Source organism: Alosa pseudoharengus, unplaced genomic scaffold (genome assembly GCF_046254945.1).
Source record: "Alosa pseudoharengus isolate Yale_2024_CS ecotype anadromous, Long Island Sound unplaced genomic scaffold, YU_APseudo_1.1 YU_APseudo_1.1_scf_13, whole genome shotgun sequence".
Taxonomy (NCBI): domain Eukaryota; kingdom Metazoa; phylum Chordata; class Actinopteri; order Clupeiformes; family Clupeidae; genus Alosa; species Alosa pseudoharengus.
In genome coordinates this window covers 25906738-25926353 of record NW_027468598.1, presented here as the reverse complement: position 1 = coordinate 25926353, position 19616 = coordinate 25906738, and the positions used below count along the sequence as shown (strand labels likewise).

General features: G+C 41.8%; 1 protein-coding gene and 1 long non-coding RNA gene across 2 annotated transcripts in view; one reads left to right on the top strand and one right to left on the bottom strand.

The window, feature by feature from the left end:
• The window catches only part of LOC143121953 (uncharacterized), a 227219-nt gene that overhangs the window by 60055 nt on the left and 147548 nt on the right, over nt 1-19616 (top strand). The gene's annotated exons all lie outside the window — the stretch shown is intronic.
• LOC143122232 (olfactory receptor 6N2-like) lies at nt 7342-18534 on the bottom strand. The gene is made up of 4 exons (XM_076283090.1): nt 18454-18534; nt 14536-15375; nt 8781-8925; nt 7342-7508 (listed from the first exon to the last, which is right to left on the bottom strand). Exons 1-4 carry the CDS (start codon nt 18532-18534, stop codon nt 7342-7344), a joined length of 1233 nt encoding a protein of 410 aa, XP_076139205.1.

Here is a 19616-nt window from a genome sequence, read left to right as displayed (position 1 = left end):
TCCGTGCTGAAACCAAGGGGTCATCAGGTGGAAAGGACAGATAGAGCTGTGTGTCGTCTGCATAGCAGTGGTATGAGAAGCCATGCGAACGGATAATCTGTCCCAAGGAGGTGGTGTAGATAGCAAAGAGAAGGGGGCCCAGTACTGAGCCCTGGGGGACCCCTGTGGTGAGATGGTGAGGTGCAGATAGCTGACCAAGCCATGATACGTTAAACGAGCGTCCTGTGAGGTAGGATTCAAACCAGGAGAGAGCAGAACCGGAGATTCCCATGTTAGCGAGTATAGAGAGAAGGATGCGGTGATTAACCATGTCAAAGGCAGCCGATAAGTCAAGCAGAATGAGTGCTGATGACCGAGCGGTCGCCCTGGCTTCTTTTAAGGCTTCTGTTACAGACAGCAGAGCCGTTTCGGTAGAGTGGCCGCTTTTGAACCCAGACTGATTTGGATCCAGAAGGTTGTTCTGTGAAAGGAAGTCAGAGACCTGTTTGGAGACTGCTCGTTCAATGCCTTTGGATAGGAAAGGCAGGAGTGAGACAGGGCGGTAGTTCTCGACTTGAGCAGGGTTGAGAGAAGCTTTCTTAAGTAACGCTCGTTCTTAAGAAGGCTCGTAGGTATAGGGTCGAGCGAGCATGTGGTAGGACGGCTGCATGTCAGGAGTCTAGATACTTCATTCTCGGAGAGAGGCGTGAATGCTGAAAAAGATGATCTAGCAGTCCCTAGAGGTTGTAGGAGTGCGGTATCTGAGTCAGATGCGTTGAGTGGGCATGTAGAGAATTGACTGCTGATTGCCGCCACTTTGTTTGTAAAAAATGAGGCGAGGGTATCTGCAGTAAGGCTGGATGGAGGAGGAGGCATCTGAGGGTTGAGTAGCGATTTGAAGGTTGAAAAAAGCTTTCGAGTGTCTGTAGCGCTGTTGATTTTGTCATTGTAGAAAGCTGTCTTAGCAGCAGTGATGCTGGCTGAGAAGGAAGTCAGGAGTGTCTGGTAGTTTTTGAGGTCATCAGTTAGTTTGGATTTGTGCCATTTCCTCTCCGCGGCTCTGAGTTTGGTGCGCTGCGATCGGAGGGTATCATTTAGCCATGGATGAGAGTGTTTGGATCGAGCTGGCCTTGTGGTAAGAGGGCACAGCTCGTCTAGACACGAGCTCAGTGTGGAGCAGAGCGAGTCTGTGGCCTCATTAACCTCCAGAGAGGAGAAGGTGTTGAGTGGAGGTAGACCGGAGGCAACCACAGAGGAAAAGTGCGTTGGAGACAGGTTCCGGATGTTGCGGCGGAACGTGACCATCGGCTGAGGAGCCGGAGGCTGTTCTGTCAGGCTGACGTTGAACTGGATGAAGAAGTGGTCAGAAAGATGGAGAGGCGTCACCGTGAGGGTGTCTGTGCTGCAGTTCCGAGTGAAGATCAAGTCAAGCTCTTTGCCAGCTTTGTGTGTCGGTGGGCTTTGAACCAGTTTGAGGTCAAAGGAGTGGATCAGGGCCAAAAAGTCCGCTGAGCCTGGGGCATCTAAGTGGATGTTGATATCGCCGAGAACAAGAAGCGGACAGTCATGCTCAGGGATGGAGGACAGCAGAGTGTCAAGTTCGTCCAAAAAGTCGCCTAGTTGGCCTGGAGGGCGGTAGATGACCAGCACGTAGAGTTTTGCTGGGGCGATCACTGTGATGGCATGGAATTCGAATGAGACATATTTGTTTGAAGGCAGTAGCGGGGTGAATTTCCATTTGTTGGAGATCAGCAGGCCCGCCCCACCTCCTCGTCCAGATGGACGAGGGGTGTGGGATAGTGTAAGGTTAGTGGAGAGTGCAGCCGGGGTGGCTGTGTTCTCTGGTTTGATCCAAGTCTCAGTGAGAGCAAGGAGTTCCAACGAAAGATGGTTGGCATAACCAGCTATGAAGTCTTAATGCAATTGGCAATGCATCTACCCAATTTAGATTTGGCAAATTTGGATCTGCGCTTAAGCTCTACCATTATTTCTGGAATTCCGAACCTGGGGATCACTTCTCTTGCCAGAAAACGAATCACAGTCTTTTCATCATATCCCCTGCTTGGGCAAGCTTCCACCCACCTTGAGTATCAACATACTATCACTGGAACATGTTTGTATGAATTGACTGTTTTTCCCATGTCAATGTAATCCATTACCAGATGTTTGAATGGACCTTCTGGGAGTGGAATATGTCCCAGGGGTCTTGGCCCTATGCCTGTTTTTATGCCTTTCCTTGAGTTGCTTATTGCACAAATGTGACCTCAACACATAGGCAATGCGATCCTGAAGCGATGGTGCCCAGAATCCTCTGTCAAGAATCTGCTGCCTTACATCCTCCCTTGCACTGTGAGAAACACAATGTGCCTGATCTATTAGGAGATCGAGGAGCCAATTTGGGACCACCATCCGAGTTTGACCTGTTGAACAGCACTGTATGTGGTTCATTCTCCTGAGGGGGTTTTGGGACTGCATTAAGCCTTCTTGCCTCTAAGGCAGCTTCCTTTGCTACCTCATCTGCCTTAACATGACCTACGGTAATGTACCTTACAGTGTGCTTTGCATTTGCATATAGCTAGCCTTTTTGGTCGCATTATGGCAGCTAATAATAACTGAATTTCTGAATAACATCTGTTTTTTTTTTTTTTTTAAGCCTCTTTGCCTCCACTGTGCGCCATGCACATGGCAAACATTGTGAGTGTATGCACTGTCAATATATATGGTTGCCTCCTGTCCTTCCGCTAGTGAGCATGCTGCTGTTAATGCTTTAAGCTCCGCTAGTTGAGCTGAACACGGTTGTGTACCGGGCTCGCACATGACTGTAATTATTATTTATTTATTTTTTTACAATGTTTGCACTACACTGAACCCTGTGTGTGTTTTGTTGTCATAATTATGACTACAGCATCTACAAAGTATGTTATCCCATCCCCCAGTAGCTCACTCTCTTGTGTGAAGGCTACTGAGTCTGCTACACAGTTGTGTGGTACACCCTCATAGTCGATGGTAACAAGATCTGCTAGTTTTCCTGCTGTGTCACATGTCCTTAAGCTGACATCAGGGCAAAGGGACAGATTATAATATCTGAGCTGTCTCTGGGGTGTCAGGCAGAACTTTCCTTGTTCAACTAACTGGCCTATTGCACGACTGGTGTGTATGATCACTGACCATCCCATGGTAATGCTGGAGGCCTTGACATATGCTGAATACACTGCCTCAAGTCCCTGAAAGCATGGTGGATAACCCTGAGCCACTGCCTCCAGTTAAGAGCTATAGTACCCAATTGCTTGTTTTGCTTCTCCCATGACACTGTGTCTGCGATAAATAGCTGTCAAGTATGCGTCCTTTCCCTCCCCTTTCTTCACTGACACATACAGGTGGAATGGTTTTCCATAGTCTGGCAGTGCAAGAGCAGGTGCTTGCTGCAGTTCTCCCTTGATGCGCTCAAATGCTTCATTTCCATCCATTGTCCAGGTGTCGCGGTTTTTCAGATTGTTGGTTTCTGCATTCATGATCATAGCTCGGAGTGGGGCTATGTTCTGTTCATAGCACTCTACCCAGTCACTACTGAATCCTATTAGGCCAAGGTTCGTCCTTGTGTCTGGTTTTCTATATTTGAAATCCATCTATCTCCTCCCTCGGGTAACACTGGGAGCCTTGCCAAGAGACCGCTCACGTCCGAGTGAGTCCACGGCTGGTAGAATGATTTTTTCTCTTTTATTATTATTGGTGCCATGACATGTGTTTCTTCTTCATCTGAATCTTCATGGGCCTCTTTTTTGCATTCTCTCTCGTTCTTTTCTCATCCATTCTTTTTCTTTTTCTCTTCTTTCTCTATCTTCTCCAGCTCTCTTTTGTTTTCTTTCAACTCTTTTGAACTACTTCTCCTTCAATCTCATTTAGCCCTTTCTTCATTCCTCTCCGGATTTCCTCCAGGCCTTTCTCGACGCCTTTCTTTACTCTGCTTAGCCCCAAGAGTCCTGTGTCGATCATACTGGGTGGGATCATTACTGAGAGCATCGTCATTCCTTTTCCACGGAATTCCTTCCTTCGGCCCTGGTGGGATCGCACTCCTTGTGCACCTTTGAAGTGCCCGTTGCACCCTCCACCTATTGCCCCTCGGCCTAGTAGCTTTAGTTCTGTTGTCTGTGTCTGGGCCTGCTCCGGCATTCGTGGTTGCCTCTGGATTGATTCCACGGGGTAATAGGCTATGTCCTGATCTATTCCCAAATCGTATTTTCGTGCTTTGATCCACCTCGGACTCTTCCACGCAGAGTTTCAGCACTCTTCTTCCCTGCTTTTGTTTCTCATCTTTTAGACACACTTATATATTTTCTCCAGAGTTTCATTAGTTCTCCCTTTCAGCTCTTCCAATTTAGTCCTTTAAGCTGCTAGGCTAATTAGCCTTTCCTCCTCTATTTCTTCTCTTCTTGTCCACCTCCAATGCTTCTCCTTCTCTTGTTCCAGAAGTTCTGCCTTCGCCCTTTCTTCTTCATGCTTCTCCTCAAGGCTCATCTCCTCTATGACTCCTTCTAATTTCTCCCTCTGTTCTTACATGAACTTCAAGAAGTTGACCTTGTATTTCTGGTGCTTTTCAGATTCCCACATGTTTACTCTTTCTTCTATCCATTTCATAGCCTCTCCAATTTTCTCCCAAGCTCTGGCTACCAGTTCTTCTTTTCCTGGCTCATTGCCTTCTGTCTTTTTCAGTTTATCTATAAGTCGTTTTGCTTCAAGTGCTTTCCTCTCGCTCCAGCGCTCAAGTTGTATCTCAGCTTCTCTTCGAATGGCTGCAACCTGCTCTTCCTCCATCATTCTCTGATGCTCCTGGATCATCCATCTGTTTTGTTCGTGATCTCTTATTTCTATCCCTGTGTTTTTATTCTGTTCCTGTCCTTTGGGAGTACTGGTGTGGGTTAACCCTTCTTCCCAATCATGCTGCAACTTTTCCAGAGCATACCTATGGTTTGTTGCCACCTCGTCTTCACTTTGAAGTGCTTCTTCCCACCTTTTGGCCACTTCTGTTTCGGTCCTCTGTATCCTTCCCGAACTCCTATGGTCTGTCTCCATTTCCCTCAATGCTCCTTCAGTCTCTCCACCCCTCAGGGAAAGCTCAGGGGCCCCGGGGCTGAAAAGAGGCGCCGTTGGTCGCGGTGATGCTCCTGACGAGGAGTCGTGTTGCCTCTCCATTATTTTCTTTATTTCCTCCCACAACTTCATGCGATCCCATCATGACTTCTCTCAACACTAAGGCCGCTTGGATTGCAGAGCCCGGTGGTCCTTCTTTCCGTTGGCCCATTTCCTTTGTATCCTCTTTTGGTATCTCGGGATACAGTCTGTCCTTTTCTGCATATGGAGATGGTCGTGGTTCCTCCATAGGCAGGGCCCTTGGATCTGGAGCCTGGGTCGGGGATGCTTGTCTTTGTTGAATTTTTTTCCCTTTCCATTGCCTTCTTCTTCCTTTTCCGCTTGGCTATTTTCATGAAAGCTTCCGAGTCAGTAGTTCTTCTTCTCTTTTCTTTTGTCTCGCGGGCCTCTTGTCATGGTTTTATGTTTCAGGACCTTCTCCTGCATTTGGGTTATTGTGCTTAAATCAAATGTTCCATTGTATGTCCAGGGGGTGTGGTGTTTCTGTGTCCTTTCTTCACATTTCTTCCTGACCTCCTTGATTCTATCTCTGGCAGTCCTGTTCTCTTTCAAGACTTCCTCCAAGGGTGTCATCTCTCCCGTCGCCATTCTTCACAACCCTTCTCCCTGCTGTGGGTTTAGTCTTTTGAATGGTTGTGGTCCTTTAACTGAATGTTCTGAACCCCCTCGTGGATATATATCAGATCCTCTTACGATTTGCAGTCTTCCCTGTGCACCTGGAGTCGATTTTGGTCTTCTATATTACTAGATTGTTCCCAATCCAGGTACCAACCCAGTTCCCAGTCTCGGAGGTGTGCCTCTTGTTCGTCGAAGCTAGGTTTGATGCACACTGGCTGGTTATCTTCTGGTGTATATGGGCGTAGGTCACCGACTGTGTATAGCATGGCGTCCCTCAAGTCTCCCCAAGTTTCACAGTGAGCTGGAAGCAGCACTCTCTGTCCTGGAACCGCTGCCCCCTATTTGTCTGTGGCGCTTACGCCCCACCCTCCTTTTGGGTGTTCGGTGATTTTAACCACTCACTCTTCCTCTGACTTTTCACTATTATGTGCGTCTCCAGCTATTGCTCGGGTTTGTGGCCACTCCTGATTCTCCTGCAAATGCATGCCAGGGTCTATGTCACCAAGTGTATCAATTACTACTTCGACAAGGCCCCACCAGTCTCTACAGTATGTTGGGAGTTGCAACCTCTTGCCTTGGAATTCCACGTTTTGTCCAGTGTCAAAGTTTATATAACACCCCTCTTCTGTATGCTGGGTAATGTTTATGGTCCAGATCACTTCATGTCCTCCTTGTGCCATATATCCCTGTAGTTTGCTTGTTGGATAAGTTGTTTGTCTTTTTTCTGATTCTGTGTGTTAATATGGGAAACGGTTATAGGCCACTGCTATCTTAATTACTATGTGGTTGTGTCCTTTCTCTTCCCTGTGTTATGAGTAGTCCTAACCTATCTACTTCCAATGTGATGTACCCTACTCTGACTGTTGTCTCAACCCTGTGTTAGTTGCTTGATCCTCTGTTCTCTGGTGATGTTTGTTTTTTTTCTAATTTACAATTAACAGAAAAAATTGTGTTCTTACTTCTTATTTCACTTAATCCTAGTTTTAGCTGTTCCTGTGTGTGTGAGAATGCTGCTCTGGCCTACCTGTGTGTGTAAGACTTCTTATCTCTTGTCTCTTCTGGGCAGTCAGCCAGGTCTGGGCAGCGAGCCTAGATCTGGGCGTTGAGCCAAGGTCTTCTGCTGAGTCTGGCCCCCACCTGTGGGCTTAATGTCTGTGGCAAATTTTACTTCATACAATTATTTCTCTTTACTTATTTTATTTACTTATTTCAGTTTTACACAAGTTATCAACTTCTAACAGGTTATTCTCTAGTTCTTCATTAATGTGGGTGCATTGCTCTATTGAGGTGTATACATGAACTTTCTAACAGTGTTCTAACTATTTTCTTATTGATGTGAGTATATTGCTCTACTAACGTGTATACATGAATCTTCTAACAGTGTTATAACTATATTTCTTTATTGTTGTGAGTATATTGTTCTACAAAAGTGTATACATTTTGCCATGTGCATCACAACCTTTTGATTTTGTTTTATATGTGACAACATTTATTATAGCAAGGCACACTGTAAGATTTTATAGTGATGTTTCTTCTAAGTTTTAACCTAGTGTGAGCCTTCCACGTTTCCTTACAGGGGGAGAATTTCTTACAAACCTATGTCTCCCAATCACTTCCCACTGTGAGCTCCGATTCGTCTTCCAAAACCTCTGTACTCTGCTCTGCCTCCTTACCTTCTTCTCTGTCCTTCTCTGGGTGTAAGGAGGACTTAGAGGGGCTGTAGGGGAAAAGGCCTTCCTCATTACTCAGAGGCTCAGGCGTCTCTGTTTAGAGGCATGTGAATACTTTTATCAAAGCATTTATGTCCAACGTATGTATCCTGTGCAAATCCTTGATCAGTATCCCAATTGCTATCTCTAATGATCCACTTTTATTCCGATCTCCTTCAACCGACCCTCTCTCTGTCCCTCGGGGATCTCCTCAATCACAAGTGTAGGTCTGTGTGCTCCCGGCACCTATTGTAGGCCCATGCTCACACACACTCAGTATTTTCACATAGCAAATAAACATTTTAAAACTTTGTTCTGAGGGGTCCTATCTGTCTGATTATCACTGGCTCGGATTTTGTGCCCAAGTGATATTCAGCTCATGTTATTCTATTCTAAAATGTTTCTATCTGTCTGCATATCGCTGGCTCATCTTTTTGTCCAGTGATTATCAGCTCATGTCATTCTATTTCTGAATTGTTTCTATTTGTCTGAACATCGCTGGCTCATCTGTTTGTCCAGCGATATCAGCTCATTCCAGTCTATTCTAAAATGTTTCTATCTGTCTGCATATCGCTGGCTCATCTGTTTGTCCAGCGATATCAGCTCATGTCATTCTATTTCTAAAATGTTTCTATCTGTCTGACATCTCTGGCTTATCTGTTTGTCCAGTGATATCAGCTCATTTCAGTCTATTTCTAAAATGTTTCTATCTGTCTGCATATCGCTGGCTCATCTGTTTGTCCAGCGATATCAGCTCATGTCATTCTATTTCTAAAATGTTTCTATCTGTCTGACATCTCTGGCTCATCTGTTTGTCCAGTGATATCAGGTCATTTTAGTCTATTTCTAAAATGTTTCTATCTGTCTGACATCTCTGGCTAATATTTTGTCCAGTGATGTCAGCTCATTTCAGTCTATTTCTAAAATGTTTTCTATCTTTCTGCATATCGATGGCTAATATTTTGTCCAGTGATGTCAGCTCATTCCAGTCTATTCTTAAATATTTCTATCTGTCTGAAATATCACTATTATATTGTGTATTATATATTGTTCCTTTCCCCACTAGCCAACTTAACTACTGCCAGGTTAATTTACGGCCTAGTTGCCTCTTATCCTCCCTCTATTCTGCAGCACTCTACTCTATCATCATAAAACGCATGCGCTTTTAAAGACCAACAGTGTAACTCAATCTCCCTCCTATGTCTCCACTATTCTTTTGAGGATTCAGTAAACAACTCAGTCCCAGGCTACCCACAAGTCACAACAGCCTGGCTCTCCCTAATGTAAGCAAAATTGCCTACCTTTTGGGCCCTTGGGGAAACTAACCTGCCGTGATCTGCTTCACCCGGGGCAAAACTGCTTTCCTGATGAATCCTGTGTCAAATCTCGGTTGGAACCTCCAGATCTGTCGTGGAAAAACTGAGGTGTCACTGTGAACTCCCTCACCCCAATCCTTGACTGCTGGTCTGGTCTGTTTAAGATGTGTACAGGCCTTGAAGTCTCATAATAATTGCAGTAATAAAGTTTATAAAAACCATACATGCCTCCGTTAAGTCATAGAAATCCACCACAGCCTCTATTACTCAACCAATGCTAACGGTAAGATTATTTTACCTACTCTAGGCTATTGATATAATTTAGGATTAACGTAGCCTACCTGCAGTTAAATCCAAGCATGTCTGATAAACATTCGCAGATTTATTTCGGCTTCAAGAAGAAATGGGAATTACATGTCATGCAGAAATCATCCTACCCTTATTAGACGTTCTCAGCGGTAAACTAGTCTTGTCCTTGTAGGAAGCGTAGTGTCTTTCCAACCCACTTTAGATTAACTTCCAACAAAATTACCTCTCACTGCAACGATGCGCCATCTGGTGGACAAACGACTATGTGACGCCAATACTGGAAATGCAGCCAAAATATTATTTATGATGAATATTTATTTTTCCTTTAATCCTACTGAATGTGTAATTATGTATCAGCCGTTGTAACTAAATGTCACTAAATGTACACATAACTTAATTTTTTTAGACCCCCCCCCATGGATGAAATTCTACGAAACTTAGGTTAATCATACACATAAAATTTGGTGCAGTTCTGAACATTATAGCAGAATGATATTGCATTTTCATTTTTTTACCGGGGGGGTGCAAATCACAAATGAGTGATTATGGGCCTGTAGATGGCGGTGCACACATGTATACACATGCACACACACACAGGCACCCACATACTATCGGTATTAGAACGGCTGATACATAATTACAAATTCAGTAGGATTAAAAGAAAGCCAAATATTCATCATCATCATCATGGCTGCATTTCCAGTACTGGCGATAAGTAGTCGTTTGTCCACTAGATGGCGCATCGTTGCAGTGAGACGTAATTTTGTTGGAAGTTAAAAGTGGGTTGGAAAAACAATGGACGCTTCCTACAGGACTGTAGTTTACCGCAGAGAACGTCTAATAAGGATAGGACGATGTTCACATGAAATGTAATTCCCATTTCTTCTTGAAACCGAAATAAATCTGAGGATGTTTATCGGACATGCTTGGTTTTTACTGCAGGTACGTTAATCTTATAATATCAATAAGGACCTAGGTAATGTTACCGTTAGCGTTGGTTGAGTGATGGAGGCCAATTTGATTGATTGCATTTGTAGAAAACTATAAATGCGGTTATACCAAGCAAATTGATAGCAGCACTGTAATTGTATGTTTCGACTGTCATTTGTTGCACGTGGTACAAAAATCATTCTGTGCAATGGAAGATTTACCAACGTTACACCGGTCTGATACAGTTTTGCCTATACATGCGTGAGACTGAGACGCCTGTTTATTTTGTTTTAAGTGCGTGCAGGGTGTGAGAGGGGAATCGATGTGCTTTGATTCCAGCTTGGTAGTTGTAGTCTGTGAAATTAAAAAGCATGTGTGTGTGAAGTATCCAAACAATGACACCTTCATTTCATTATGGCTGCTTTAGCAACACACCTTAAGCTACTGTGTAGTGGGTCCCATTTCAGGGCTTTGAACCAGATTTTTTTCCCAATTGGTTCGTTCCGAACAGAAACAGTATTTTAACGTTTCCGGTTTTCGGTTCAACCCTAAAATGGATGTTCCTGAACCGGTTAGAACAAAAAAATAAAGTTCCCGAACCGGTTAATAACGTTCCATGTCAGCTGCGGGACATACAAATAAGTAGGCTGATCATTAGGACTTTAAAATTATATTGCTAGTCTACATATGTCTCTATCTCGTCATCAAACATTAAAAAGCACTATAGGCTACGTCATTGGTTCCCAAAGACTGGGTCGCAGGAGATTTTACTTGGGTCGCCAGCACAATTTATGTTGTGTAGGCTAATAAGCCTAGCTTATACCATTTAACCAGGAAAGCTATCAGTTTTCTATTAGGATATAGTTTGTTTACCACAGTCACGGCCCTAGAATAGCTCTGAAACTAGGGGCGAACGCGCCGCAGAGGGGGCAGCGTGCATCTCACTCGCAAAATGAAACATTTCTGTGGGGCGCCTGCCATGGACCTCGCAGTTGCAAAATCTCTCAAAATCTCACCTCGCAATCTCAAAATCTCTCTTATGTCATCAGACAATACAAAACCACAATGGTGTGTGCATAGCTGCCATTGTGAATATTAAACTTATAAACAAATGGCCAAAACCTTGTCAGGGCCCAGAGGGAAATGACAGAAGATTCTGCCTGTAGCCTACAGCTGGCGGAAAGCTTCTCTATTACATTTCTCCCGATGAGTGAACGACCGGAAGTGAACCTCACCAAGTCATATTGCACAGAAATCTTGTCAAAGAACGAAAAAAATAACGCTATTAACCGGTTACCATTATTTTAGATAAACGGTTCTGTTCCGGAACATAAAAAAATGTAAAGTTTCTGGTTTTGTTTCTGTTCCTAGCAAAACATCAAAAGTTTCTGGTTTTCGTTTTCGTTCCGTGAACCGGTTCAAAGCCTTGTCCCATTTAGAAGTGGCTACTTCATTCGCGCTTTCCTTGAAAGGATATGGCAGTTTAAGTCCGCAGCGTAAGCCATTGGTTTCCAAAGGAGATTTTATTTGTGTCGCCAGCGTAGCCTATTGACAATTTATGTTGTAAATAGGCCTACCTTATAAGCCTACAGTACCTGTAGCTTAGGGAAGCTAACAGCTTTCTATTAGGATCTAGTTTGTTAGTTACAGTTTTGTCATAACTCCCTGATGCATTTTTGCATTTAGAATAGCCAGAGCGTGGATATCTCAATCGGAAAATTAAACAATATCGGGTGCCTATGGACTAGGCTGGGTGAACCCAGCCTGATCTGCCCGCTATTTATTTTTTGATTTCTTAAAAGATTGAGCTTGGTCTGGTGAAAGCCAGACTAGCCATGGACCTCAGTTACACAATGCAAGGGAACATGAATCAGCCTATATTTGCACGAACAATAACGGACAACAGCTCTTCAACTTTGGCCTGTTAAAATGTGTATGAACAGTCTAGCGACGCATTAAAGATGACTAAAATCTTATGTAGAAGAAGAAACATTCACAAAAAATCCATCCATCCAAAAATGACCTTTGTTTTTGATAGCTGTTGAAAACGGCATGGAACTGATGGAGATGTTTTTGTTTATAAATAAATAAATAAATACATAAATAAATAACATTATGCTGATACCTTTTGCTTTTCCCAAATACAATGTAGCCTACAGGTGTAAGTGACCTTTCATCAATCCAGTTGCAATGGATGAACTGTGATGAACTGCCCTACTTGTGATTGTTTAGAGATTTTAAAGGTTTTATAACAATGCTGCATCTTCTTTGGCTATTCTACAATCTATTCACCTTTTCAGCACCAGTAGGCTACTTTCTGTGCAGCTGCACACACACACTCAGGCATGCCAAACAAGCATACACAAAAGTTTCAAGAGTGGGGGATGGAGTAAAATATGGAGACAAATTGAAGTGTGATTTATTTTCGCGGAACGGATGTACAGGACTGAGCGGCGGTCATATTTTGTACCGCTATGCGGTACATCTAGTTTTGTATAGTACCATTTATTCACAAAATTCAGCCAATATGGACAAATTATAATATATAACATATTCAATATATGGACAAAGTACATAATTCAAGACAATTTTATGTCTTATTGTTATTAGAAAGTAAATATAGGCCAAAACAACATCAATTTGTTGACAATGTCCCTAACATTTCAGACTACTGTAACTTAATTTGTGCATTGACAATAAAGTATTACATGAACTAAAGATGACTAAAATCTTATGTAGAAGAAGAAACATTCACAAAAAATCCATCCATCCAAAAATGACCTTTGTTTTTGATAGCTGTTGAAAACGGCATGGAACTGACGGAGATGTTTTTGTTCATAAATAAATAAATAAATACATAAATAAATAACATTATGCTGATACCTTTTGCTTTTCCCAAATACAATGTAGCCTACAGGTGTAAGTGACCTTTCATCATCCAGTTGCAATGGATGAACTGTGATGAACTGCCCTACTTGTGATTGTTTAGAGATTTTAAAGGTTTTATAACAATGCTGCATCTTCTTTGGCTATTCTACAATCTATTCACCTTTTCAGCACCAGTAGGCTACTTTCTGTGCAGCTGCACACACACACTCAGGCATGCCAAACAAGCATACACAAAAGTTTCAAGAGCTGGGGATGGAGTAAAATATGGAGACAAATTGAAGTGTGATTTATTTTCGCGGAACGGATGTACAGGACTGAGCGGCGGTCATATTTTGTACCGCTATGCGGTACATCTAGTTTTGTATAGTACCATTTATTCACAAAATTCAGCCAATATGGACAAATAATAATATATAACATATTCAATATATGGACAACGTACATAATTCAAGACAATTTTATGTCTTATTGTTATTAGAAAGTAAATATAGGCCAAAACAACATCAATTTGTTGACAATGTCCCTAACGTTTCAGACTACTGTTACTTAATTTGTGCATTGACAATAAAGTATTACATGAACTAAAGATGACTAAAATCTTATGTAGAAGAAGAAACATTCACAAAAAATCCATCCATCCAAAAATGACCTTTGTTTTTGATAGCTGTTGAAAACGGCATGGACCTGACGGAGATGTTTTTGTTTATAAATAAATAAATAAATACATAAATAAATAACATTATGCTGATACCTTTTACTTTTCCCAAATACAATGTAGCCTACAGGTGTAAGTGACCTTTCATCAATCCAGTTGCAATGGATAAACTGTGATGAACTGCCCTACTTGTGATTGTTTAGAGATTTTAAAGGTTTTATAACAATGCTGCATCTTCTTTGGCTATTCTACAATCTATTCACCTTTTCAGCACCAGTAGGCTACTTTCTGTGCAGCTGCACACACACACTCAGGCATGCCAAACAAGCATACACAAAAGTTTCAAGAGTGGGGGATGGAGTAAAATATGGAGACAAATTGAAGTGTGATTTATTTTCGCGGAACGGATGTACAGGACTGAGCGGCGGTCATATTTTGTACCGCTATGCGGTACATCTAGTTTTGTATAGTACCATTTATTCACAAAATTCAGCCAATATGGACAAATAATAATATATAACATATTCAATATATGGACAAAGTGCATAATTCAAGACAATTATATGTCTTATTGTTATTAGAAAGTAAATATAGGCCAAAACAACATCAATTTGTTGACAATGCATTAAGCTCTTATATAAATGTGGCCAACTTTGCTTTGTCTCTGCTTTAATACATTTCATAACTTCTGTTGTCCAAAGTAGGCTATATTAATTCCACATTGTGATCAAGTAACATGAATAAATATAGTAACTATAGTGATGGTAGATAAATAGTAGAAGAAAAGTAAAAGCAAGAGTAAAATGAATAATAATGAAATAAAATATATTTACAGTCACAGTGTGTCCACACAGGTAAAGCTGTTTGTATATTTCATTTCATTTAAGACCAGGATAATCAAACCAGGACATGGTTCAAACAACAATCATGCATTATTTCTAAGACAACACACTTTGTGTTTACAACTTTGTCTACATAGTACTTTTCGAATCTTTGGAAGTTGGAGGCCATAAATTAATGGGTTTAATAGTGGGGGAAGAATCAGAAATTGTATAGCCAACGCATTACGTACACCAATTGGAAGATTTACTGAACCATTCCAGCTGTAAAATACATCAAACAATGCAGTCACAATATATATGACCATAACTACAATATGAGGCACACAAGTTTTACTGAACTTTGCTCTACCCTCACTAGATGATATACAAACATGGACAATATGAGCATAAGAAATTGAAATTAAAACAAACTGTATAAGACATACTGAAATAACCACCATACTCCATACATGGTTTGCTGTTGTCCGATAACACCCCAACATTACCATTGAAGCATTGTCACAGAATAGTTTATGGATGTGTGATCCACAAAAGGGTATTCTAGAAGTAAGGATAACAGCTATTGCTGTTGCCAAATGAGAATAAGCCCAGGCTAATACAAGCAACTTTAACACAGCACGTGGGAACATAATGCTGTGGTATTGCAGTGGTCTGCAAATTGCCACATAGCGGTCATATGACATCACTGTTAAAACTGACATTTCACTTAATCCAGAGCAATAAATAACAAACGTTTGAATCATGCACCAACTGTGGGCTATTGTGTGAATATCAGATTGCAAGTCCAGCAAAAATTTAGGGTAAAAACCAACAGTCCCGTAGAGTCCGTTTGCACACAGATTGCAGATGAAAATGTACATGGGCTCATGGAGACTTTTATCCACTGTCACAATAAAGATCAAAGTTAAGTTGACTATAATAATGAGGGTGTAAAGGACAAACACCAACAATAAGTATTGATGCTTGTAAACTCCTGAGTCCTGCAGCCCAGAAAGAATAAAGAATTTAGAAGTAGATAAGTTCCCCATTACTTCAGGCATGTTTCACATGTAGCATCCACATACAATAATATACCAAGTAACATTTTATATTGTAAGACATAAAAGTATTTTTGATCAGTTATATTCACATATTGATGTTTAAAGCTGTATCTGAGAGTTGCAGTTCAGTGCCTACCTTTTGTTTTATGGTGAACACATAGCATGGCTAATTTATACCTTAACCTCCACCTTAGAGACCTACCATAGTTGGGTTTCCACTGATGAACACGGAAATACCACTGAAAGTACATGTACCATAGAGCAGTACATGACATCACCGTCACATGGTGTTGCCACCTGCTATGTGAATAAAAATAAAGCATTTCATCTCCATCCACTACAATTCCTATAAACAACACATCACATCTCTAGTAATATTTAGGCTACTTCAACATGGATGAACGTATTAATAGCATACGTAGATAAAAATTAGAAATTATATTATCTACCCTTAATTAACATGAAGTCTGGAGGGGCAAGCGATCTTCAATCTGTCCATATGACCACCCCCTAACACCTTTACCCATTACGCCATCCTTCATCACTCCATATAACAAACATATCTGAACAATTTTATGATGTCATAGTAGTATTTAATTGTTTTTTAATCACGGCTTAATGACCAGCAGCCTCATTTAATTACTGACATAATTCAGTCTTTTGTGCCATTGGTTAACATTGTCAATGAAAGCAACATCCCACATTAAACATAGAAGATGGTGGAGAAAAAAGCAAGAAAGAGGAGAATAAAGCTTTTATTTAAATTCAAATGGACATTTTATTATTTGTGTGAAAACATTTCCTTAATAGCCTTCTTACATAAAATCATTGGTGAACCAAAACAGTGATATTGTACCATATTTGAGATGCATGCGCAACAGTTATCTCTAAAGATTGCTGTAGCCTACAGTGGTGGCGACTAGAGTTGCGAGTCAAAACATTGCTAAGGTGCAGCTAGAGAGTTCAAGGGCCGGTTTCCCAAAAGGTTCTTATCGGTAAGTAGTTCTTAACCTATTCCTTAACCTCTGTCTTAACGTTATGGCATGATTCCCGAAACGTTAGTACGCTAAGTATATCTTCTGTAAGTCACACTTTCGTAAGGTTGGTGTGGACCATTCGTAAGCTCTCTCTTAGCGTTGTTTGAGCTCTCAAGACGCTAGTCGCCGCCACTGTGCAGCAGTCTTTAGAAATCAGCGCAGCGCAGTACAAGTCACAGTATGTTGATGATGATGTGGCTCAACGATGATTTTATGTTATGGACATTTTAAGACTAATAATAAAATGGGTGCAGGCCTATTTATAAAGTTTACTTTATTTGGTATCAGAACTAATATGGTGATAATTAGCCTAGGCTATTTCGTAATGTCATTAAAGCGTTCAAATTGGCAATCACTTTTGCTAATTAAAAGCTGGCAAAGAATTTGCCTTTAAATGGCTAAGATCTATAAATGGGTAAGCATGGTGGTGTCCAGTAAGCGACCAACTAGGCCTATGGCAGCGATCCAACGTGTCCTTGTCGCTCCTCTGTTTTTTGTTGCTGTTGCACAAGTTATTCCGAAAGCTGGAAAACAGTGTCACCTTGTGCAAGCTCTCGTTCAGCAAAACTTCAAGTTCCTCTGACGAGAAGCTCGGTGCCCTTTTTTTACGTTGATTCCCCACCATACTGTATAACTATTTCTCTCTGTTCATTGTAGTTTGCTTTTTATTGAAAACATTAACCAATGGCAATCAATACCGCATTAAACAGAAGTAACTGCCGCTGCTTGCCAATCAATTCTAATTGTAAGGTACCTTACTATTAATATAAAAGTGTATTACATAATTTTTAGAAGTCGTTAAACCGATGTCAAGAAGCGGCACAAGTGGCACAACGGGATAAGGAGGGTAGATGATTAGCGAGGGAAAGGCCTACCTGGTTAGTCTACCCGTCACAACATATCGTGTGAACATATTAGCCTACTGACAATTTGATAATTTAGTTAATAGTTTATATTTTACTGATAACTAAAACTATGTTAAAACTAGATGTACCGCATAGCGGTACAAAATATGACCACCGCTCAGTCCTGTACATCCATTCCGCGAAAATAAATCATATAAATGAATTTGTCTCCATCTTCTACTCCATCCCCCACTCTTGAAACTTTTGTGTATGCTTGTTTGGAATGTGTGTTTGCGGGCCGCACATAAAGTAGCCTATGGCGCTGCAAAGGTGAATAGATTTGTAGCACTTGCCAAAAAATGTGTAGCATTGTTATAAAACCTTTAAAATATCTAAACAATCACAAGTAGGGCAGTTCATCACAGTCCATCCATTGCAACTGGACTGATGAAAGGTACACCTTAAGGCTACATTGTATTTGGGAAAAGCAGAAGGTAGCAGCATAATGTATTTATTTATTTATTATTAACCCTTATAAGGTGTTCGGGTCTGTGGGACCCGTTTTCAGTTTTTAGCTTAATAAAAATGATACAAATAATTATTTTTTTAAACTAAGATTCATTGGCCTTGGCTCATTTTCTGTGAGGAACATAAATCAGAAAACATTTTCAATGAACACCCCCTGCATACCCCCCCTTCACATTTATATTACACACAGGATGTTCGGGTCCACTGGACCCGGAACTAGTTAAAGTGTGGAAATCATAGGTCCTGTGTGTGTGTGTGTATGTCAGTGTGTCAGAGGGTTTTGATGGTGATGCAGAGCAAATAGTTTCAGAAAGTGAGATTAACATTTCTGAAAAATTAGAGTCCGACACTGAGTTTGAAGAGGAGGATAAGCATCAGCCAGCTCCGAAACGTAAAAGAGCCTCAGGACTAGCCCTTCAGCAGCCAGGACAAACCTGCGAGCAGCCAGCCCCAGGATTATCCCGCAAGCAGCCAGGACCAGCCCGTGATTAGCCAGGACCAGCCCGCAAGCAGCCAGGACCAGCCTGTGAGCAGCTGGGACCAGCCCAGAAGCAGCCAGCCCCAGCCTACAAGCAGCCAGAACCAGCCTGCAAGCAGCCAGGACTAACCTGCAAGCAGCCAGAACCAGGACCAGCCCGCAAGCAGCCAGGACCAGGACGGAGCCTGCAAGCAGCCAGCCCCAGGACCATCCTGTGAGCAGCTAGCCTTAGGACTAGCCCGTCAGGCTATATCGAAACGCAAGCGAACCTCAGGACCAGCCCACCAGCAGCCAGCCCCAGGACCGGCCAATAAGCAGCAAGCCACAGGACCAGCTCGTCAATCAGCTTCAAAATGCAAACAGGCCGCAGAACCAGACCGTGAGCAGCCAGCCATAGGACCAGCCTGTCAGCCAGCTCTGAAACGCGAAGCGAACCTCAGGACCAGCCCGCCAGCAGCCAGCCCCAGGACCAGCCGATGAGCAGCAAGCCACAGGACCAGCCGTTGAGCAGCCAGCCATAGAACCAGCCATTGAGCAGCCAGACATTGGACTCGACTGTCAGCAGCTTGCAAATGACAACATATGGATGTCAAAAAATGGTAGAATTGAATGGTCTTCCTGCTCAAGAAATGAACCCCCCTGCATGGCTGCCAATGTGATTTGGATGCTACCAGGACCTACATGCTTGGCAGTCACTCATGCACAAGACATCAATTCTTCTTTTTACCTTTTCATGCCATCCCCTATCAAAAAATACATATGCAATACACACACAGTGAGACTCTGCCCCTCATGTGTGGTATAGTCTGGTATAAAATTGCCGTGTTCAATGGCTTCAATGTGTTGTTCAGACAGATGTTATTGAGTGTGTTTAATTTCTAATGAAATTCAAATAAATAAAACTTGCTTCATTTGTACAATAGTTGATTATTTTCCAGTTAAGCCTGTTTTATGATGCATTTCCTTATTTTGTTATATTTTAATACAAAAATAAACAAAAACGAGTGGCACTTCTATTCAAAATTGTGATTTAACAAAGGTAAAGGCAACACATTTAACATATGTGTTGTTTATATTACTTGCAATTGGGATGAAGTACCTATCTAGTGAGTATTTAAAAAAAAAAAGTTTGATTATGTTGAATTAAAAGGCCTAAAATGCAATGGGTCCACCAGACCCAGCAGCACCTCCTGTGTAACAAAAAAACGAACACCCTATGAGGGTTAAACAAAACAATCCCTGTCAGTTCCATGCAGTTTTCAACAGCTATCAAGAAGAGAGGTCATGTCATGG